Source organism: Dromiciops gliroides, chromosome 2, assembly GCF_019393635.1.
Source record: "Dromiciops gliroides isolate mDroGli1 chromosome 2, mDroGli1.pri, whole genome shotgun sequence".
In the NCBI taxonomy this organism is placed as follows: domain Eukaryota; kingdom Metazoa; phylum Chordata; class Mammalia; order Microbiotheria; family Microbiotheriidae; genus Dromiciops; species Dromiciops gliroides.
Genome location: NC_057862.1, coordinates 218,123,476 through 218,147,190, shown reverse-complemented (window position 1 = coordinate 218,147,190; position 23,715 = coordinate 218,123,476). Strand labels below are relative to the sequence as shown.

Genomic DNA, 23,715 nt, shown 5'->3' with positions numbered 1-23,715 from the left:
AGATGGCTTCTCCCACTATATAAGATGAAGAGGTGAAGAAAATAAAAGTCTTTTTTTTTCCTTCCATGATTTCAGGGGGCAATAAACATCTGCCTGGGTTTCCACTGAAATTTCAACAACAAGCATATCTCCAAGGCAAACTGTATTTCAAAACAGTTCTGGATTCTGAAACAAAGTCAAATTAGTGTTGATTCATATATAGATATAGATATAAAAATGTAAAGATTGGCTAAATCACCATTTTGGAAGGGTGCTTAAGATACTTTAACCAAAGGGAAAAAAAGAAGATAAAGAATAAAAAGAGAGAAGCAGCCCCTCCTGCATTCTAGATAATAACCTTAACAGTTATATTGGATTCTAATAGAGCTAATAATAGATTCTAGTTAATAATAGTAGTAGTTATTATTGTTGTCATCATCATCTAGGCAGCTAGGGGGTACAGTGGAGAGAATGCTGGGCCAGGAATCAGAAAGACTCATCTTCCTGGGTTCAAATCTGGCCTCAGTGTCTTCCTAGATGTTTGACCTTGGGCAAGTCACTTAACCCTGTTTGCCTAGTTTCCTCATCTATAAAATGAGTTGGAGAAGGAAATAGCAAACCACTCCAGTATTTTTGCCGAGAAAATCTCAAATGGGGTCACAAAGAGTCAGACAAGACTGAAAACCCATTGAACAACAAGTAAAAATAAGGAGTAAAAGTAATAATAATAATAGCAGCTAATTAGCATTTTTAAATTTGCAAAGTACCTTACAAATATTATTTAATCTTATCATCATAACTTAGGTCTTTTTAACTCCAAATTCGGTACCCCTCAACTAAATCTCAATTCCTCAATTCTTTTTTCTTCATTACAAGGGAGGGTTACATAATGGGAATGTCTATATCAGTAAAAGACCAGTGTAAAAAACAAAAGAGATCAATAGGGTTCTAAAACAAATAAAATGACTGAGATACTAACAAAGCAGTTCTCAAAAGAAAATTTATGGTACTGTCTATATCGATAAGAAAATTAATTGCCTCTTCATTTTAAAAACCTTGAAGAAAAAGAAAGCCATATACCAAAAGGGAAAAAAAACTGTATTAGTGAAGAGGTCTATATTAACAAGACAGAAGACAACTGAAATGATAATTCCAAGAGCTGGGTTTTTTTAAGTGACTAAAATAAACTAATTATCAGAAAGGAAGAACAAACCCAAATCACTAAAATTAGAAATAACAAAGGAGAAATCATAAAGGTAAAAGAAATCAAGAAAATTATCAGCATTTCCTTTAGCTAGCTCTATGTTAATATCCATCCACCCATCCAATATCAATCCACTTAGATTCTCAAATTTATCTACAAAATATAAAATATTCAAATTAACAAAATCATTAGCGGATTACCCAAATGGACCAATATTAGAAGTAAAAAACCAGATTCACCATTAAAAGTGGCAGAAGGGAGAAGAGAAAGAGATGCATGGCCAAGAAAGATACAGAAGAGAATCTTTTAAAGAACAAGTAACTCCTATGCTATATACTTATTTTTAAAAAATAATAATAAGCTACCTAGTTCCTTCTTAGAGACAACTAGAGTTTTCATTGCTAAACCAAACAAAATGACAAGGCTAAGAGATTAAAGTGATCGACAATGTCATTAATTAATATATGAACACATTTTTAAAACTTGTAAATAGAACACAGCAATACATCAATAACAAGAAAAGTCATCCATCCTGAACAAGTAGTATGTTTAACTGGAAGACTGCATGATCACTGCATTAGAAGTTAAGGAAAGCTTTGGTAAAACAAAGTATTTTTCCAAGTTTTTCAGATACAAGGATAGAAGGATCTTTTCCTTAATATTATAAAAAGACTGTATGCAAAACTTCAATTTAATACTATATATAAATTATAAGCAATAGAGGCATTCTCACTTAAGAAAGGTATAAAACAGGAATAACTACTCTCATCACCCTCATTTTGACAATAATCTTAGAAATGTTAGCTATAGAGAGTAACAAGGCAATAAGAAAGAGAAAAAAAAACTAGAAACAAGCATGCCCAAAGTAGGGATGATGGTAATGGCTGAATAAATTATGGTATATAAGTGGATTATTGAGACAAATAAATATTAACAAGAAAACCCTCATTTCTAGATAGTACTTTAAGGTTCCCTAAACACTTTATACATAACCTTGCAAGGCAGGCAGTGAGTATAATCCCCATCTAACAAATGGGGATAGTTGGGCTCTGAGAGATTGAAGGATGTCTAAGAAAGAATTAAAAGCTAGGCCCCCTGACTCCAAGTCTAAAATTTTTTTATACTACAGCTTGACACTCTGAACAGAAGGAGGGGCTTATAATACGTAAAGCAGAGTGGGGGGAAGAACAAAACCCAAATATACATACTAATTACAACTATGTAAATACATTAAATCTACAGGAAAATTCATGTTAAATGTATAGTACAACTGAGTATGGCTTTATTTAAATATATAAAAGCATTTAAAAAAACAAATCCATAAATAACAGAAGGGTACATGTACAATTATTTAAAAGAAAATAAACTGAAAATTTTATTTGAGTAGAAACAAATAGAACACATGCATCCTGAGTTCTTGAGGGAAAATGAGACAGAAAAAAAGCAAAAAAGGAATAGAAATGAATGAAAAACATTAAAAAGGCCATAATACCTTTACTTTCCATTGACTAAAAAAACTTATCAAAGCCAATTAACTTCTGCAAACCAGCATTAAATCCATATACAATGAGTCAATAATAAATATGACTTCATTTTTAAATACCTGTAAGTTGATGAATTTCCCAAAATAGTCAACTATAGTTAACTAGATATATAGTCATAGTCATTCTATGTATCTAGTACATGAAAGACCACTATATTTACTTTTACGGGTCTTACTTCAACTTCTATTAAAAGCTGTAGTCATGGGGCAGCTAGGTGGTGCAGTGGATAGAGCACCAGCCCTGGAGTCAGGAGTACCTGAGTTCAAATCCGGCCTCAGACATTTAACACTTACTAGCTGTGTGACCCTGGGCAAGTCACTTAACCCCAATTGCCTCACTTAAAAAAAAAAAAAAGCTGTAGTCAGTAGCATCTTACTACTTTAATTATTTTAATAAGATGTTTCTTTTTTATTGTGAAGAAACAGTTCTTTCCTGACTAATTCTTTCTTGCAAAATGTTGGGCCAGCATTTATTTTTCAAAGTTTTTATTTCAATAACAAGCTAGAACATTTGGCCAAATCTAATAATTTTAAAGTTAACAAGGATAAAGGTACTTAAAGTATTTCTTTATACTGTTTGTTTTTTTTAATTAGCTTCACAGGTACTAGATAGGGAGGCATGACCAGGTAGGCTCAGATAGTTTAAAGAAAAAAAAAAATATGAAGGAGATTTTGGTGAATTGTAGATTTACAGGATGACAAGACAGCCGTGAAAACTAATGGAATCTTTGGTATAACAAGCAGGCCTGAAGAGGTATTGTTCAACTATAATATGCCCAGATTAGCCACCAGTGCCTAAGAATGGGAATGAACGAAAAAATTCTTTGTGCATTTTCTATGTACCAGGCACTGTAAAAAAGTGCTAGGGGATATAAATACAAGCCAGCAAGATTGTTCCTGCCCACAAGGAGCTTACATTCTAAAAGACTGAGACAATACATAATGGATTCTTCTTGGGCGAAAGGGGAAGGGAAGGATAATTGAGGAAGCAAGATTTGGAAATGCCCATGGAGTGATGTGGAGGTTCAGAAAGATCTATCAAAGTTCATGTTCCCAAGGAAAAATTGATGAGAGCTCTGCTCAATCCTAGGTGCCACATTGTAGGAAGGATACTGATAAACTGGCCATCATCCAAAGGAAGGCAGCCCATATAGGATCAAATGAAAAGAAATGGTGAACATCTGAAGTTTCTTCTAGTTTCATAATTCTAAGTACTAAAACAGAGCATTTATTTAACACCATCACCATGATGGAATAGGAGGTAAGCACTAGATTTTTGCCACTTTAAGATTAAGCAGTAACACATTTTATCATCTAAATCTGTATACATACAAAAAACATATACAATTAAAAATAATTCTGAATTTGTTAAATTAAGGGAAAATGACAGATTATGATTTCTTGGATATTTCAGAATTGATCATTTGGCATGAGCTTTCTGGGTAAAATAATTTGGAGAGGTATGGGAATGACAGGCCTAAAAACATTTCTTTATAAATAAAAGGGCAGCATTTCTATTGGTTTAGAAGGAAATATGTTAGTTATAAGGAAAAGGAGAGGGAGAGAATCCATTTTTTCACTCTTAAAGCTATTAAACACTTGAAGAAGAGCTGGAGGTGAGGAATGGATTGTTCTTTTCAAGTACAAAGGATTTCTTACATGCCATGCCTTTCTATTTTCAAAGCACCCATCCATTCCAGTAAAAGACATCACAAACCAAGTGAAAAATTTCCTCATTTTTTTAGATCATTCAGAGGTAAATAATCTATTTTGCCCAGGGGGCTAAGCAGAACCAGTGAGCACAGCAGACATTGCATAGATAAGAAAAGGAAGAAAGGTGAGGTGGGGTGGAGGGAAGAGCAGATGCAAAGACAGAAAAGGGGGTACATAAGTAAAGCAATTGGATAGCTACGTTGTACAGTGAATACAGTTCTAGGTCTGGAGTCAAGAAGACTCATCTTCCTGAATTCAAATCTGGCCTCAGACATTTACTAGCTGTGTGACTTTGGGCAAGTCACTTAACCCTGTTTGCCTCAGTTTCCTTATCGATAAAATGAGCTGGTGAAGGAACTAGCAAACCACTCCAGTATCTTTGCCAAAATGCGGTCACAAAGAGTTGGACATGACTGAAAAATGAATAAACAACAAAGTAAAGCAATAGTTGAATGAATCAATAATGTGTCCTAAAAACACATTACCTACCTCTCTATTATAATAAACTGCATCATTAATAAAAATGCAGGTAGGAATACTATTTGAAATACTGAAGTAAAATATGAAAAGTAACAAATTCAATTCTACATCCAAGACAGTGTGTTAAATTCTGACAATACAGAGAAGAAGATGGAATTGGAGGGGATTATATTCTAGAACTCAACCTGTAATAAGGCAGGGCAAACTGGACTTGGTGTCAGAAGACCTGGATTGGAATCCTGGCAAGTCACTTAACCTCTCTTTCCTCAGCTGCAAAGCAGTGCTTAATGACTAAATAACTGTTTCCCAGACATAGCTGTAATGATAATAATCATAAGAAAAATAATTCTGATTATCAACCACCACTCTATGGCACTATAAGGTTTACAAGTGGCGCAGTGGATAGAGCACCAGCCCTGGAGTCAGGAGTAGCTGAGTTCAAATCCGACCTCAGACACTTAACACTTACTAGCTGTGTGACCCTGGGCAAGTCATTTAACCCTAACTGCCTCTTAAAAAAAAAAAAAAAAGATTTATAAGCTTATATAGCCAGCTCTTCCTCATGAATGAAAGCCATGGCTTAGAAAATCCAAAAGATGTTCATATTCAACTCTGTAGTATATTTGAAGGTAGGAGATTTACATTTTTAGATTATGTTTAACATAATTTTCATTCCTGGGGAAAGAATTGGCCAAGAATACCCTAAATTCACCAGCCCTGGATTCAGGAGGACCTGACTTCAAATCTGACCTCAGACACTTGACACTTACTAGCTGTACTAGCTGTGTGACCCTGGGCAAGTCACTTAACCCTCATTGCCCCCCCCCACACACAAAAAAACCAAACAACGTATTGAAGAATACCCTAAATTAAGCTTGAGCAGGACAAAATAAAAGTTCCCCATAGTCAACGGACAAAGTAGATAATGGAGAACTAAAGAACCATGATGACCAAAGCTCAAATCAAATTTGATCTCTTATAAATTCAGAGAGCCCACCTTATCCAGATAACACTAAAGATTCCAATCTATTTTATCACTCACATACAATCAAATGGAAAATTTTTTTCCCTAAAGTAGCTAGGAAAAAAAAACAGAACTCATTCAATAAGCATTTATTAAACACCTACTGTATTCTAGAGACTGTGGAGACAAAATCAAAAAACAGAACAGTTAAAGAGGGAAGCCCAATTGGCTTATTTGCCTACCTCACGAAGCTCTAGTCTTTGGGCTACGGCTTCCAGGCTTTCCTGACCAGTGCTCTCCACGGAAAGTGTGAACTCCACAAACTCATTGTCTAGCAGTTGGATTCGGGCAACCAAACAGCTCTTGCTGGACACTGTGTATCGACGAGTACGTTTCAGTTTCAACCCAAATGGAAGTGGCATTTTATCTCCCCTTCTATTGTAAAGGGGCAGGGAGGAAAAAGCACCACCACTGACCCAGTGGAAGGTAAAGGAGAGAGAATGTTGGTCTCCTGAGGAGTTGAGAGTTGTAGTCTCAGGCTGCTCACCCAGCAGTGTCTGCAGCCATTAAAAAGCATCGGATTCTCCAAGGTCCGGGTGAAGGGATCATCCACCAAAGTACTGTGAAAAGAGAAGATTGATTTGTTTATGTAAAGGATATCCTGGTGACTGCAAGCTTAGTTTTAAAACAAACCAATCAATCCACAATCATCCACAAATTAAACTTCTCTGACCTCTAAAGAAAAACTTAGAACTAGGGAAACAGTTGTTAAACTGAGCACCAGGATTATATTCCTTAATCTTAACCACCGTTGAAAGATAAAACATTTATTAAGTGCAAAGGCCTGTGCTAGGTATTAGGGATTCAAAGATGAAAAATAATATGATACCTGTCCCCAAAGAACTTAGATTCTACTGAGGGGGTGGGGTTGGAGCAGTAATACTAGATAGCTAGATAGCTAGATAGCTAGATAGATGGATAGATAGATATGTGTGTGTGTGTGTATACACACACACACACACACACACACATAATGGAAGGTAGAATGTGATGAAGGCAGGACAAAAATCTTAATAAAGTGTTCTAGGAATATTTGAGAAAAATAACACATTCCGATGAATGTGAGGGTGAGGGAAAGCTTTACAGACAAAACGGCACCTGAGTTGAGTCTTAAAAGGCATTGAGATAAAGAGGGAATGTTTTATCAGGATGGTAGATACCAGATGTGAGTATGAAGGGAGGCTGGAAAGATCTAGTGGTTCCAGGAACTGAATAATCACATTGGGTTGGAATGTAGAGTGTGTGAAAGGAAGGAATGTTAAATAAAGCTTGAAAGGTAGGTTAGAGCCCAGAGTGCAAATAACTTTAAATGCCAGGCAATGGTGTTTTTATTTAAGACAATTGGAAGCCACCAAAGGATTTTAAACAGCAAAGTGACATGGGCAGATCCATGTTTCAGAGAAATTATTTTGGCACCTATGTGCTAAGGCTGGATTAGAAAAGAAAGAGACCATCTGAAATGCTATTACAGTAGTCTAATCCAGAAGAGGCCCTGAACTCAGGTGTGATAAGGGAATTAAGATGGCCTAGAGATAGAATCAATAAGAATTAACAAGTAATTTAATATGAGGGGGTGGGAGGTGAAGAAAAAGAAGTGTAGTAAATGACCTTGACATTTGGAGCCTGAGCAGATAACAGTACCATCTACAGAAACAGGGCAACTGAGTTTCCTATAGCACTTTGTCCAGACATCTCCTTTACTTTATCACATTCATACATGTCTATGTCATACTATACATTTCTTGCATACAAAAACTCTCATTTTCATCTCTGTATCCCTAGAAGCTATGGCAAAGCCTTATTGTAGGTGCTTGGGAAATGTTCATTCGGTTGAATATCCCTGAAAGGAGAAAATTAATTCTGATAAAACGTCTAGTAAAATGAATATTTCAATTTTATATCATCACTTTCTGGGGTATCTTAAGCCATGAAATCTGCACTACACTCTGGCCTTCATATTCACTGCCCCCAGGACCAGAGAATGTGACTCTGTACCTGGGGCCTCCTTAGAGTTCAACAGGCCAGCTTTAGCCCTATCTTGCTTAGTTCTAAGCCCCCACCATCACTCCTTCCAATTCCCCTATATGTGGTCTTCCCCCACTGGGATACAAGCTCCTTTAAGGAAGCAGGGAAGAGACTGTTTTGTTTGTCTTTAAGTGTATCTTCAGCATTTAGCACAATGCCTGGCATATAGTAAATAATTTACTTTATCATGGGATGGTCAGGAAGGGGGAAGGATTACCATAAGGAGAAATTCAAGTGACATAAAGACAAAAGATATCAATAAAATTTTATTTAAAAAAATAAATTATTTACTTGATATCAGAAAAAGTGAACAACCTCTCCCAATTCCTCTTCTCTCCCCCATACTCTTTTTTTTTTTATTTTTTTTAGTGAGGCAATTGGGGTTAAGTGACTTGCCCAGGGTCACATGGTGCTCTATCCACTGCGCCACCTAGCTGCCACCTAGCTGCCCCCTCTCCCCCATACTCTTAAAGTCATTCTTGGGGGCAGCTAGGTGGTGCAGTGGATAAAGCACTAGCCTTGGATTCAGGAGGACCTGAGTTCAAATCCAGCCTCAGACACTTGACACTTACTAGCTGTCTGACCCTGGGCAAGTCACTTAACCCTCAGTGCCCCATCCCACCCCCCAAAAAGTCATTCTTGAGCTCCTAAAATATTCCCCCAGTCTTTAAAAATATTTTGCAAGGCGTTTTCACAAACATTATTTATTTTTATAAAAACCTTTGACATACTATTTAAAAATAAAGAGTTAGTGAGATTCAAGCATACTGGATTTAGAGTTCAGAAAGACTTGGACTGGAATTTAGTTTCCAATTACATAGTAACCCTGTGCCCATGGACAAGTCACTTAAGTTCTTTGAACCTCAGATTCCTCATTTTTAAATGGTGTTAATAATATCAGTAGGGCAGCTCGGTGGCATAGTGGTTAGAATGCTAGGCCTGGAGTTAGACTCATCTTCCTGCATTCAAATCTAGCCTGGGACATTTACTAGCTGTGTGACCTTGGACAATTCACTTGCCTCGGTTTTCTCATCTGTTTTTAAAAATGAGCTCAAGAAGGCAATGGCAATGCACTCCAGAATCTTTGCCAGGGGAAAAAAAAAACAAATGGGGTCATTAAGTGTCCTACGCGACTAAAAGGACAGTATCAGTAGGTACCTATCTCAAAAAGTTGAGAGTATCAAAAGAAATAAGATACATAAGATACATTTGCGTTCTTGAAAAGGTTATGCAGATGACAACAATTATTATAGATTAGGAAAATGCATCTAAGAGGATGGCGATTTGTCCAGGGATCATCCCCTTGGTGACTAACAAAACTGGGACAAGAATCCAGTTCTGCATATCCCGAGTCCAAGCCTTCTTTCACATTATGACAGATGAACAAGTCAGGTGTGACTAAAGGAGACAGAGCCTTGCTCCGGCCACGCACCCCCCAGGTTCTCCTTTCCTTACTTGTCATCAACCTGAGTATTCATCTACATGGACATGGAGAGAGACAGACACACACACACAGAGCGTATTAGCTCCTTGAGGATATAAAACATGTCTGTGTGTCCCCAACAATTAGACTAATGCCCGGTACATAGGACGAATTAAATGCTTAACGATAAAGTGCTTTGAGATCCAATTCTAAAAGGTTCACTTCTTGAGCCGTGACAGCTGAACGGAAAACACATCCCGTAAGTACTGGGTGCTAGGAAATACTAGTGCGGAGTAGAAGAGTGGAAGCAAGCACACAGCTCAGCGCATCAAAGGCTTCTCTCGGATGAACCTCGTGCCAAGAAGAGCTTCCCCCAATCAGAAGCCGGGGGGGGGGGGAGGGGCGGGGACGAGGGCGGAACTAGAATGTAGCAGAAGCACGGCCCCACCCCAGCCTCACGCAGCTCTCCGGAACGCTCTTTGTTTCGAGGTCCGTTTCCGGTGGGACAGGTTTCAGAAAGGAACAGTCCCGTAGGCGCTCTGAGCCTTGCAATCCTGAGGGAGGGGGTGGAGATGCGGGGGAAAACATTTAAAGGGACCGCCGTCTCGAACTGCTGGCTATCGAGAGTGAGGGAGGGGCGCCTGGAAAAAGAGGGATCATACCCACTCTGAGTCTCTCCAGGCGGGAGCTCGAAGGCTCCAGCAGCAGCAACAGCCGAAGCAACAGCCGAAGCAACAGCGGCACACGCCCACTATTATCAGGGTCTGACGACGACCCTTCCCCACCCTTTCCTGCCGGCTCCGCTAAGAGGAAGGGTCTGTTATCCCTCCTTCCATTAATCCCTCTTGGAATCTGAGAACACAGACTTTAAAAGTCTGGAAGGGAGCCCAAAGGTCATCAAGTCCAACTATCCCTTCTGACACGTGGCCAAGAGAGAGAAAGTGAATCGCCTAAATTATACTTTGAGTTAGATGAAGAATCAGAATTCGAACCCAGGTCTCCCTCGAAATCCAGAGCTCTCCCCCGAACACAAACAGCTTTTGTTGTTGTTGTCGTTGTTGTAGTTTAAGCAATTTAGAGTTGTCACTAAAAATTGGGAGCGGGAGAGGGGAGGCAGGTCAGCTTTCCGGATCTCCTATTTCCCAATTCTACTTTCCTCCCAAACCTAAGGCAAGTAAGTATTGTAGAGAGGGTGAATGCCAGGTCAGACCGAGGTTATTTAGGGTCTCAGCTACTGGGTGAAGTAGCTGGGTGCTCTAACGGACAGACCTGAATCCAAATCCCGACGCTTACTAGCTTTGTAACCCTGAGCAAGTCATTTCATCTCTCTCTTACTCGGTTTCCTCATCTCTTAAAACAGGGATGATAATAGCAGCTACCTCACAAGGGTTGGTTGATTTCAATAAACATTTATTTAGCGCCTAAGTGTAAGACACTGCTATGCGGTTGGGATACAAGGTCCTCGAGATCTTACAGTCTAAATGGGGGGAACAACAAACAAGCAAGTTTATAAAAAGCAAACTATATACAGGATAAATAGGAAATGATAAGCAGAGGGAAGGCACTGGGATTAAGAGGGATTGGGGAAGGCTTCCTGTAAAAGATGGGACTTTAGTTGGGACTGAAAGGAAGCCAGGGAAGTCAATAGTCAAGAGTGGAGGAGGAGAGCATTCCTGGCATAGAGAACACCCAAAGGGAATGCCCGGTGCCCAAGGTTAGAGTTGGTGTGAGAATCAAATGAAAATGTATGTAAATCCCTTTCTTTACAAACCTTAAAGCCTTATATAAAGCTAGCCCTTATTGGGTTATGGATGGGGTGAGGAGAAAAGGAAAGAGGGGGAGGGTAGAGAAGGCTTGTCCTGATGATCAAATGATTTATGTTTGTAAAGGATTTTGCAAACATCAAAGGGCCATATAAAATGTTGGCTAACATAATCCTTTGAGAGGTAACCCACTCTGGTTCCCTACTCATTCAACACTTAGGCAAATCACTTTCCCTTCTAGGTCTTTGCTTCCCCTAACTGAAAATGGTGCTGATACTATACTTGGACTACGTCCCTCACTGGATGGTTTTAAGGACCAAATGGCGGGTTAAAATACTGTGGTTAAACAACTATAGATTAGTTAACTAAGGACACAACCAACAGCCACCAAGACTTTCATGTAATTTAGAAAGTATACTCTACACCATCCCTCAGAGCCAGAGATCCAAAAGCTCTGTCCCTGGGCTGGTCCAAAAAGGAGTCCGGGTGGGGTAGGGGTGAGGAAACCAAGAGACATCAAAAGAAAAGTGGCACAGGTTGCCATCTTTTACCAAATGTTTGCAATGTTTAATGAATGCCAAGTGTAATGCATCATACAATGGGGGAAATTTTTTAAATAGGGTAGAAAGCACAGGTGACCCTGACTTGGGAGAGGTTTACAACTCAGCTTAACATACTATGTTAGAGAAATGGACCAAATTGATACACTGTCCCCACCACTGACAAGTGCAGCTGTATAGGTAACGATAAACTTTCAACTTGAAAACTACCAAGAAAACAGATGTCAAGGCCTATGCAGGTGTGTCAAGTCACATGATCACTAAATAGAAGTACACTTATAAACCATAAAAATATGGCTTTCTAGTACTTTAAGTGCTTAGATAGCAATGCTGTGTGTGCTTTGGGGGAAGGGTTCGTGAAGGGAGATTCCTGCTTCTTTGATAAGGAGTAGTAGAGAAATAGCATATCATACTGATAAAAAGCTAAGAGCTGTTGAAAGGATGGGGACTGTCAATCTACAGCAAAAATCGTTTACAGAGTCTTAATAGATATGTTTGTCAAATTTCTAATTATAATTTTATCAAAAAGTTTCCATAATATCATTAAGTAATAAATTTAAATTGCAATATGAGATCTATGGAACAGTCCTTAAAAAGCAAATGAAACTAGGACAGGTAGTAGCAAAAGATGGGGAAAAAAAAACTTTTGTCTGTATGAAGAGGGAATACAAATATTTGTATTTTGGGATGTTCCAGATATTGTGGTCTTTTCACCACAAAGAAACAAGTGACTAAACCTCGATGGCAACAGATACTATACTATATAATTTAATTATTAACTTGAGCATCAGATTAAGTAAATGGAACCAAAATGGGGGTGGGGGGAGTTGTAGGAGGAGACACCCAAAAGTTTGAAGTTTCTTTTTTTTTTTTTTTACAACCTCACTGATAATAAAAATAAAGATTTTCACCTAGTGATTTTTTTTTTGTTAGCATGAACAACAACAATTTCTTAAGCCAGGTGTAATTTCCCTTCAGAGCTAAATACTATCAGAAATGGCTTAGAGATGAGGGATGGGAGGAGTGAGGAGAGTGTTTGCTAGGAGGAGATCTTTTATAAGAAAATAATACTCTGTTGCGTTAAAAGTGATGCTCTACTTAACCCAAAATAAAGCTATCACAGTTATACTCTTCTTAGCCCAATTCTTTATGCCCTTGTTTTGTAATACATTTGTACATAGGGTTTAAGAAACTGTTTATATGGTTAATAGATCTAATAAAAGCAAGTTAAGTAGTGGCTACAAGTGACTTTTGCCTCCTTTAGGGATAATTTAAAAGGTATTTTTTCTCAATATGCCACAAAAACACTCATCTGATATTTATTGATCTAGTTAAATAAACTATGTTGACCAATGTTTTCACATTATTTACAGACAGTTGCTTTGGGACGATTGACAGGTGATATCCTGGAAGGATATTTATTTATTTCTAAAGTAAAACCTTAAAACTGAAAGGCTTGGGGCAGCTAGGTGGCACAGTGGATAGAGCACCGGCCCTGGAGTCAGGAGTACCCGAGTTCAAATCCGGCCTCAGACACATAACACTTACTAGCTGTGTGACACTGGGCAAGTCACTTAACCCCAATTGCCTCACTAAAACAAAAAACTGAAAGGCTTGAGTATTAAAGAAAATAGAATGCACAGAAAAATTGTAAGTTAAATGTTTCATTTCAGTAAAATCTCTTAAAGGAGCCAGGAAAATCTGTTTCTGTAAGCGGGGTATGTCACTTCTTTGAGTATTCCCAATAATCAAAAAGTTTTTTAATGAAATATAACTATATTTTGTGAAGCTTTCCTTACTAAGGCTTCATCTCATTTAACATTTGCAATAACTACTTGAAAATAAAGCAACAACTAAAGCGTTATAATCTGTTATAGTAAGAAGGCAACCGATTTTGGTAACTCCACCGCTTTGAGTATTAAACTCTGAGCTTCCCATAAGACAATAACATCCATACAAGCAAATGTAAAAACTTAAGAATATTTTCCTTAGTTGCACTGTTTATTGTTGTTCAAATGCAACTGTTATATCCGAAATTAAAAACTTTTTTTTTAATCTAGCAGCTGTCATTTAGTGTTAGGCTAACAGCTGGTGTCATTTTGATCACATGAAATTTTTTTTTAAATGTGCACACACACGCACACACGCACTATTATAAGGCTTTATCAGCAAAAAGAAAATGGGACCAGCAAGCCAAGAGTATCTAATCAGTACCCACCTAAATCACAAGCCTGAATTTAGCAGACCTAGGAATTTCTCTCCCGAAGGTAGCCACACTCCTCTTAAGCAAAATAAAACAAAAACACCTCCTCCTCTCCCCTACTAAAAGTTTTTATTTGCCAAACTCAAAAACTATACACCATTTTGGCAGACTAAAATGTTGCCAGAATTAACCACCTTGTTTGGAATTGGACCCTTAAAGGATAAGTTGAGTCAAAACATAAAATGCTCTCTTAAGATTATTTAATAGACAAGTGAGTCGAGTGGAACACGAAAAGGAAGAATTTCTTTGTGAAACGTTATCCCAGAACAGCGATAGCATTCATGGTTTCCAGGACTAACAAACTGTACACAGAAGAAACCTACTCACGAGAGAAAATACCACTAGTTACACGTTCTGCCTCTCGGGAACAGAGAGGTACTTGCTTAGTTTCCAAAGGACAGCATGAAACTATATCAAACAAAGAGAGCCCGGGGTGGCTCCCTTGGTCTACTCTTGCCCATTACTTTACTTACTTACCTGTTGCAGTGATCCAGCTGAAGAGGTTTGGAGGTAATGCATCCTCAGCTACAAAACGCAAACAGTTCGGGCTCTCCCCTGGAAGACATCGCTCACCGGTCTTCCTTCACAAGGGTCTCATTGCGTCCCTTGGGTCGGGAAGGGCATGCCAGGCTCCCCTCCAACTCAGTCATAGTGAAAACATTCCTCACTTCCTGTCTCAGAAAACTTGGTCTGTGTATCATTCCACTAGGTAAGGACTCGCAGGAGGGCAGACCGCCACCGAGCGCTCGAGAGAGCTCCAGCAAGCAAGCGATCCGGAGGGGAGCCGGGCTCGTGCTAGGGCGCGAGAGCCGGGGTCCGCGAGCGGGGCTACACAAAGGCACCTCAGTAGCTGAACTTGGCAATCATCTCCCAGGCAGCAAGCTCCAGGAAGGAGGGAAGGGGGTCACTCATGGGGGAGAAGCGAACCTCTAGGACCGCGGGGCTCCTTTGCCTTGCTCCTGGTGCTCCTATCCGCTCGGACTCTCCCTGGGTAGTGAAGGTGCAAGTTCCCTGGGAGGCGTTACTTGTTCCATCCACGCGGACGGATACGGAGAAAAGGAGCGAAGAGCCCGTATGCTTGCAGTCCATGACCTCAGAGAGTTGGAATGTCAGGGCCGCGGAATGTCAGCAGCGGGACAGCTGCCGCGCCTGCAATGGGAGCATTACAGAAATAGGGGGTTACAACAAATCGTTTCCTTTTTTAATCATATGACCACTTATTTTAAGGCTTCCGAAATGAAGCTGGGCTTTTAATAAAATACAGTGGGGATATTTTTGCTATGGCAGATAATTAGGGGACTGTATAAAATGCTATCACTTAAAATGCTATCTTTGGGACCGTGTAAAATGCTATCACTAATTTACTGTAATAATTTGTTATTTATTTTTTTCTACAGGGCTACTTTTATGGCCACTACTTGAGAAACCTATGACCCCCTGAAATCAGATACTGAGTTACTTTTTTTTTTTTTAACACTCTCAGGAGTACCAGATATGACTGGCCAAAAAGACAATCGCCAAATCAAGAATTTACAAATACTTAGAGGGTGCCATGTAAAGAAAATATTCCGTATAGTATAAGCATATGTAGTCTATTAAAAGAAAACTCAATTGTTTTGTGTGAATGATTATCACTATAATATTTGATTTCAACTTTTTAAAATTGAAAGAGGGAATGGTCCTGGGAAATGAGAGAATTAATAGTTTAATGTAAACTAATTTTAGCTCAAATTATTTTTAAGTCTGTAACAGTTCAGAAAAATCTTTTTTTTTAAATGACAGTGTGCTTTTATAAAGGAAAATTAACCTAAATTGAGTAAACTCATTCTTCCCAGGAGACGATAAGGTTAATTTGTATGTTTAGAAGACAAGAGGAGTCCTCTGGAGTTCTTCTTGGTCTTATGGCTTTGGAGCCACAAAGTGCTTTTCAAACCTTAAAGTACTGTATAAATATTAACTATCATCATTGTCATCATTATTTATTTTTAATTCTTCCTTCTCTTTCCCTATATCTAACCAATTTTTATGCCCTGACATTTATTCCTTTGACTTGTTTAATTTTTTTTTTTTGGTTGGGGCAATGAGGGGTCCAGGGTCACACAGCTAGTGTCAAGTGTCTGAGGCTGGATTTGAACTCAGGTCCTCCTGAGTCCAAGGCCAGTGGTTTACCCACTGCACCACCTAGCTGCCCCCACCTGTTGTTTATTTATTTGTTAGAATTCCACCTTCTCCATTCCCACCACCTAGATCCTCACATCACCTCAGTTACACCATGTTTACTGAATCATTGCAAACCTCCTAGCTAATTTCCCTTTCCTTCAGTTCTTCTCTCTCTGGTCCTTCCTCCACCCAAATCAATGTTGCCTACTGATGGCTGGTTAATCTTCCTTAAAATACTGTTTTCATGTCACTCCTGGGGCAGCTAGATGGCACAGTGGTTAAAGCACCGGCCCTGAATTCAGGAGTACCTGAGTTCAAATCCAGCCTCAGACACTTGACACTTACTAGCTGTGTGACCCTGGGCAAGTCACTTAACCCCCATTGCCTGCAAAAAAAAAAAAAAACAACAACAACAACAACATAATGTCACTCCTTTGCTTGTTCCCTCAAGAACTGTCAAATCAGCACTACCATTCCTGCAAAGTTTGTCAGTCAGTTGCCCTAAAGATTGATTTAACAGCTATGTGACTTGTCAATCCAAAATAGCTCTTTCCCCATCACTAGGCTATAAGTATTGTCTTCCTTTATCAGAATGTAAACTCCTTAAGGGCAGACATTTTTTCTGTTTGTGTTTGTGTCTCAGGTTTCAACATCTTGTCTGGAACAAAATAAGTCCTTAATAAATGCTTTTTCATCCATTCTTTCTTTCATTGTTAAAGAACCTATAACTTATGGGTTCTCAACCTTTTTTGTGTCATGGACTACTCTGGCAATTTGAAACCTCTAAATGCTTTCTCAGAATGTTTTTAAATATATAAAATGAAGTATTTAGGATTACAAAGAAAGCAAATTCTATTGAAATAAAGATGCATTTTTTTCCAATAGAACTTCAGCATACTCCCTGAAATCTAAAGGCCTTGCTATAAGAGATCCCCAAGTCCATTCTCTCTTACTTGACTTTCAGGGTCCTTTATAATCTGGCCCATATTTACCAATTCACTCTTATTTTCTACTACTTGGTATGGTGCAGTGGATAGATTACTAGATTTGAAGTCAGAAGGCTTGGGTTCAAATTGTGAATCTGTGACTTGGGGATAAAACACAACTTCTTTGAACCTTGTTTTTTTTTCCTCATTTATATCATGAAGACTGTACTGTTTCCAACTCTAAATCTATGATCCATTTCTCCCAACACACTTTTTGCTCCAGTAAAAGGTATTCTCCAGGTCTCTTGTAATAAAACATTCTTAGTTACACTTCTTTGTCTTTGCTCACTTTGCTTTCTCTACCTAAAATTATTCAAACATGTATGTATTGGAGGACTTATGATCAGTCATTAGCCTAAACAACTGATGCACTCCAAATGTGGAAGAGACTGGAGGGCCTGTTTCTGGAGAAACAACATGACGTATAATGGAAATGTCTTGCTCCCAAATTGGAGAATGTGCAACTATTTTGTAACTGGTTCTAGTCTGGTCACCACATGTTGAAGAGAAAGCTTTTGATGGCTATGTAGCCAGAAAGTGGGGTGGAGAACTTCAGTAGGCAATGGTTTACCAGAGTCAGTCATTTTTGGTCTGACTCTTTCCTACCAGGCTGTATTCAGGCTAGAGAAGAGAGACAGTGTTGTATTTGTTAAATGGAAACTGTGGTATTAATGACTGGCAACTCGCAATGGAATGGGGAATGCGAGACTGAGCTAATAACATTAGAGAAAAGATACCTTCAACCTCCCAGGAGTACTCCTAGAACCATGAAAGGGAGATATAGCCAGCCTAGCTGGGGAGCCCAGCTAGTCTGAGAGAGTAGAAATTGGGATAAGATTCCTCAAAGCTTACATGGGCTACATACATAGTACACTAAAACTCAACCTACAGGGGATATTGTGCAAATATTATTTACCTTTTTGTAGATGAGGAAATTGATCAGCAGAGAGACTATACTATTTTCCTGTTATTCCAGCTAGTAAATGTGTTAACCTGAATTCAAATCTTCGAGTTTCTTAAATCTGACTTGAACACTTTTCCCACTGTACCAGACTGTGCTCCTTCCATTTTTCCAAATCCTGCTCTTCCTCCAAGACCCAGCTTTTCTTGAATCTATAGTAAATACAACATTTTATTCAGTCATTTCAGTCATGTCTGACTCTTTATGACCTCATTTGGGGCTTTGTGGCAGAGATACTAAAGTGGTTTGCTATTTCTTTCTCTGTTTACAGATGAGGAAACTGAGGCAAAGAGGGTTAAGTGACTTGCCCAGGGTCACACGGCCAGTAAGTATCTAAGGTCAGATTTGAATTCGGGAACATGAGTCTTCTTGACTCCAAGCTAGGCACTCCTCTATCCACTGTGCCATCTAACTGTCCCCAATACAACATACTTTTGCATTTAATTGTTCTCTAATCTATACTATTTTTGTCTCCCAAGCTAGATTGTAAGCTGCTTAAGTGCTTATTTCATTTATAGCTATAGTCAGCACCTCAAAGTGGAATGAGCACTAGAGTGTCAGAATAAACATGGGACCAGTAGTTAAGAAATATGAGTTTGAGTTCCACTTTATAATTAAATATCTTTGTAATTGTGGGGATGTTACTTAATATCTCTGAGACTCAGCTTCTCCATCTCTAAAATAAGGGAAGTTAAATTAGATAATGTCAAATGTTCCTCCCATTCCTAAAATTCTCTGTCCCCTGTAACACCTAGCCCAGTAGTACTCAATTGAAAAACACTTTCAATGGCTCAGTCATACCAAATACATGTGAAAACATAAAAGAAAAGTAGTGTGGTCTAGCTGAAAGAGTACCTGATTTGGAGTCAGAAAACCCAGTTCTATTACTTACAACACGAGTAATCTTGAGCAAGTTGCCTTACTCTGCTGGGGCCTCAGTTTCCTCAGTTATACAATTATGGATCTCTAAGATCCATTGTATCTAAATCTTGTGATCCTAATTATGGTCATGAATACAGGATATGACAGGTGTCCCCAGCCAAAAAATGTTGGAATTTTGTTTCTTTTAAAAAATTTGCATTTCAAAAAGAAAGTTGGTTGTTGAATTTTTTTAAAAAAATAAGTTGTTAGGTTTGGGGTTTTTGTTAATGAATAAAAATTATATCCTTTATGGCCGGATATTCACAAAAACCAATTATTAAAATGAAGTTCCTTGGGTGCATATCCTAATGTGCTATGTATGTCTATGATACTAATATACACTTGAAAACAGAGTTGTAATAGGAACAATATTCTCATCCCTCCTCCATGAAGATTAGACTAAAAGTAACTTGCCCAGGGTCACACAGCTTGTAATTGTTAAGCGTCTGAGGCCGTATTTGAACTCAGGTCCTCCTGAATCCAGGGCTGGTACTCTAACCACTGCACCACCTAGCTGCCCCTTTTTCCAATGTTCTTACAGTTAGGGCAAAGTAAGTTTTCTTCTTTGTTAAATGTTCAGTGACTTGCCCAACATAGAATCTGAACGAAGCGGATGATGACTTTAGAGCCACACCTACAATACATGGTCTCCAATTCTCTAAACATTCTGATTTGGTGTGTGGTTTCATCTTAATTTGGAAGTACAAAAAAAAAAAAAAGTGCAAACAAAATTTGGAAGTTCATTGTTTATTGTGTGTAACCTGAGTTTGTAACCTTCAATGTTTGCATTTATATTGTAGTTATTTTGTATATTATTCCTTTGGTGCTTTGGTTACCCCTCCTTGGGATGAAATCCAGTTTGTCAATGTCCTTCCAGAAATGGGACATCTAGAACTGAACACAACACTCCAGATTTTGCAGACAAAGCACAGCAGGATTCTTATTCTGAACACCACACTCCTCAATGAGCTCTAATATTATATTAGCATTTTCAGTCCACTAAAACCTCCAGATCTTGTTTGTGAAAAAGGTTGTTTAGCCATAATCTCTCATCTTGGCAGAGTTGTGTTTTTGTTGGTTTTTTCAGTACATGTAATTACATTTCTTTATAATAAGTTCAGCTCAATGTGGGAAAAGGCTTTCAAATAAAAAGGGAAATTATTCTGCACTTACCAGAAACTGCAGGAGGTAATAGAATAATGTGTCCCAAAGAACAAAGGAGCTCAAGATGCAACAGAAAGTTATATATAATGTAAACCTGAGCTTGACCATTAATGGGAAAAAATGGATGTTTAATAAAAATTACTCTTGTCTCTCAAGAAGAATAGAATATATGAAGATGATCAGGGAGGCAAGTGGAAGGATTGAATAGGGAGAAACAAATGAGGAAATCTTCTTTCAGTGATGGGAGGAAATACCACTGATGAATGATCCCATTTTAGGAGGAAGATATTCTATAAATGGAGATCCAGGACCATACAATGGGTATACTGTGCAGGAATTTAATTCTTAGAAATACTACTTATTCTCCCTCAGGAAAAGGGAAATCAGAACTCCTATGGGGAATTGATAACCAGAAGAGTGGGATAACATGGACCCCAAGGAAGAGATTACAAAGCCAAAGTGGGGAAAATATAACTATGCAGATCAGGGAAATAGGGAAATTCCTACCATCTCTTTATTGACCCCAGGAACTGACATTCCTTAGAGTGAGAGGCAACAGAAAAAGTGGGGAAGATCTAAAAGACAATAACATAGAAACTGTTTAGAAGAGGAAACCCAAGTTAGGAACTTTTGAATCTTTGATTTTATTAGAAACTGAAGAAGGACTAACTAAGTATGAGTCATTAATGAGAGAATAAAAGCCTAGAATAAACACAAAGCGATAAGTAATGTAGAAAATTAAGAAAAGATCCTATTTAGAAAAAGGTGCAGAAAGTGAAATTCAAAGAACACAATGAAGAAAAGTTTAAGGGGAGGAGGAAAATGGATTTTAATTCACTTAACAGAAAAAAAAAGAGAAGAATTAAATTAACGAGGTAGAAGGAAGGAAGAAAAGGAACTAATAAACAAAATTCTAAAACTAGGGAAAGAGGTAACAAATTGGAGAGAGGACCTTCTTTTTGAGGGGAAGAGTTTAAGTTTCCTTAAAGTAAATTAAGCTATAATAACTGAAGAGACAAAGTACTGTATTTGCAAAGGAAGAAGGAATAAAATCCTAGTGTTTTTTTTTTAAACCAATATTAGAGATAAATGGAGGAAAATATAGGTCTAATTCTCATAACTTTAAATGCAAATGGATCAATCAAATAAAATGAAAAAGAATGATAAATTAGATAAGAAAACAAAACACCACAATCAACTGCATATAAGAAACACATTAAAAAAGCTAAGATATACAAACATTTTTTAAAAAGCAGAAATGGTAAATAAATCCTTTAAAGACCATAAAACCATAAACATAATTATCAATTCAGAGAGCACAAGCAAAAGACACAGATCCATATGGAGCATTAATGAAATCCTAAGTAATTATGTGAAAGAAAATTATAATGATGAAACTACATAATAGTTTCTAGGTTGCAGCTAAAGCAGTCTGGGGGTGTGGGGTAGAATCATATCCCTACAAACATACATTAAAAAACAGATAGTAAGGATTGCTAAATTGTTTGAACATTTTTGAAACTTCAAATAAATATAAAAGAAAATATTTTTAAACCTAGAGGAGAAATAAACTGGAAACAAAAAAACCCCATAGAATAGAAATGATAAATAAAACTAAAAGCTAGTTCTTTTAAAAGACTAATAAAGTTTATAAACCTTATAATAGCCAATCTAATTAAAAAGAAGAGAAAAAAGTCAAATCAACAAAATAGCAAATGAACAAGGTGAAATCACAAGAAAACTAGAGGAAATATAAAGGATTATCAGAACCTTCTTTGTACGTTCTCAAAACCGAGAACACAAAAGAAGTAGAGAAATATTTTTAAAAGTACCCAAACTAACAGAAGACCAGAGGTCCTAAATTATCCAATTAGAAAAATAAATAGAACCAACCATATAGGAACTACCAAAGAGAAAAAATCTGATATTTATGAATTCAAAGGTGAATTCTATAAAATCTTTAAAGAATTTAGTACCAATGCTACATAACTCATTCTCAAAAACTGAGAAAGTACCCTATTGAATTCTTCTTATAAGATAGATATAGTTTTAATATGTAAAAAATGGAAGGATGAAGTACATGAGAACAACAATCAACATCATTAATGAATATTGATTCAAATATTTTAGAAGAAATCCTGTCAAATAGGCTACAGCTATTCATCCAAGAAATCATTCATCATGATCAAGTTGGATTTCTACCTGGCAGGCAAGGATAGTTCAACATTAGGAAAATAATCAACATAATTAATCATATAAAAAAATTAAGACATCCTAACCATATGATTGTCTCAACGGATATGAAAAAAAAAGCTTTTGACAAAGTACAATATTCATTTATGCTAAAAGCCCTATGAAATATAGGCATATACTTTTAAAAGGAGAGGCCTTTAAGAATATCACAAAAATTATCTATGTAAAACAAAGGAAGCTCCACATGCAACAGGGATATACTAGAACCTAATGCATGAATACCTACTTTCCCTTACTTTTTCCCCCTCTTACTTTTACTACCTTTTTAATTTGATATACTGGAAATGCTAGCAATAGCAATAAGATAAATAAAGAAATTAAAGGCATAAAGATTGGTAAAGAGGAGTTTAAAGTATTCCTATTTACTGATGATATTCTGGTTTATTTGGAAAATCCTAGAGATTCAGAAAAAATACTGAAATAATTAATATTGTCAGTAAAGTTGCAGTCTACACTTCCCCAAAAAACAAGAAAAAGACCTACTTGTACAAAAATATTTAAAGCAGCTCTTTTTGTGATGACTAAGATTTGGAAATCAAAGGAATGCCCACCAATTGGGGAATGGCTAAACAAGCTGTGGCATATGATTGTGATGGAATATTATTGTGCTATAAGAAATAACAAACAGGATGATTTCAGAAAGGCCTGAGAAAATTTGTATGAACTGATGTATAGTGAAGTGAGCAGAACCATGAAAATGTTATGCACAGTGATAGCAATATTGTTTGATGAAGAATTGTGAATGAATTAATTATTTTCAGCAATCCAATGATCCAAGACAATCCCAAAGCATTAATGATGAAGCATACTATCCATCTCCAAAGAAAGAACTGATATTGGACACAGACTAAAGCATTCTATTTTTTACTTTCTTTTGTTTTCTTATACGAGATGACTAATGTGGTAATGTTTTACATAATTGCACCTGTATAACCCATATCTAATTGTTTACCACCTCAGGGAGGGGGGAAGGGAGTAAGAGAAGGAGGGATAAAATTTGGAACTCAAAATTTTAAATAAAGTGTTTATTATTATTTTAAAAAATAAAAATCAACAGTATTTTTACATAATAATAACAAAACCCAAGAAGCAAAAATAGAAAGGGAAATCCCATTCTAAATGACTATACAGATATCTAGATATAATATCTAGGGATAAACATATGAAAACATATAAAATACTTATACAAATTCAATTATAATGTGTTCCCTAAACAAATAAAGAACAATTGAAATAGTTGAAAGTGCTCGTGCCTGAGGCACATCAATATAACAAAAATAACTACAAAAAAAT

The 23,715-nt window shown here is 37.3% G+C and overlaps 1 protein-coding gene across 1 annotated transcript in view; it reads right to left on the bottom strand.

Annotated features, from left to right (window-relative positions):
* Positions 1-14,963, bottom strand: part of PTPN21 (protein tyrosine phosphatase non-receptor type 21) — a 121,517-nt gene extending 106,554 nt beyond the window's left edge. The window contains exons 1-2 of the mRNA XM_043985924.1: positions 14,455-14,963; positions 6,126-6,503 (exon numbers count right to left, since the gene is read on the bottom strand). Of these exons, the coding sequence (XP_043841859.1) occupies positions 6,126-6,305 (180 nt within the window). The 5' untranslated portion in view covers positions 6,306-6,503; positions 14,455-14,963. The remainder of the gene's footprint in view (positions 1-6,125; positions 6,504-14,454) is intronic.
* Between the last annotated feature and the right edge of the window lie 8,752 nt (positions 14,964-23,715).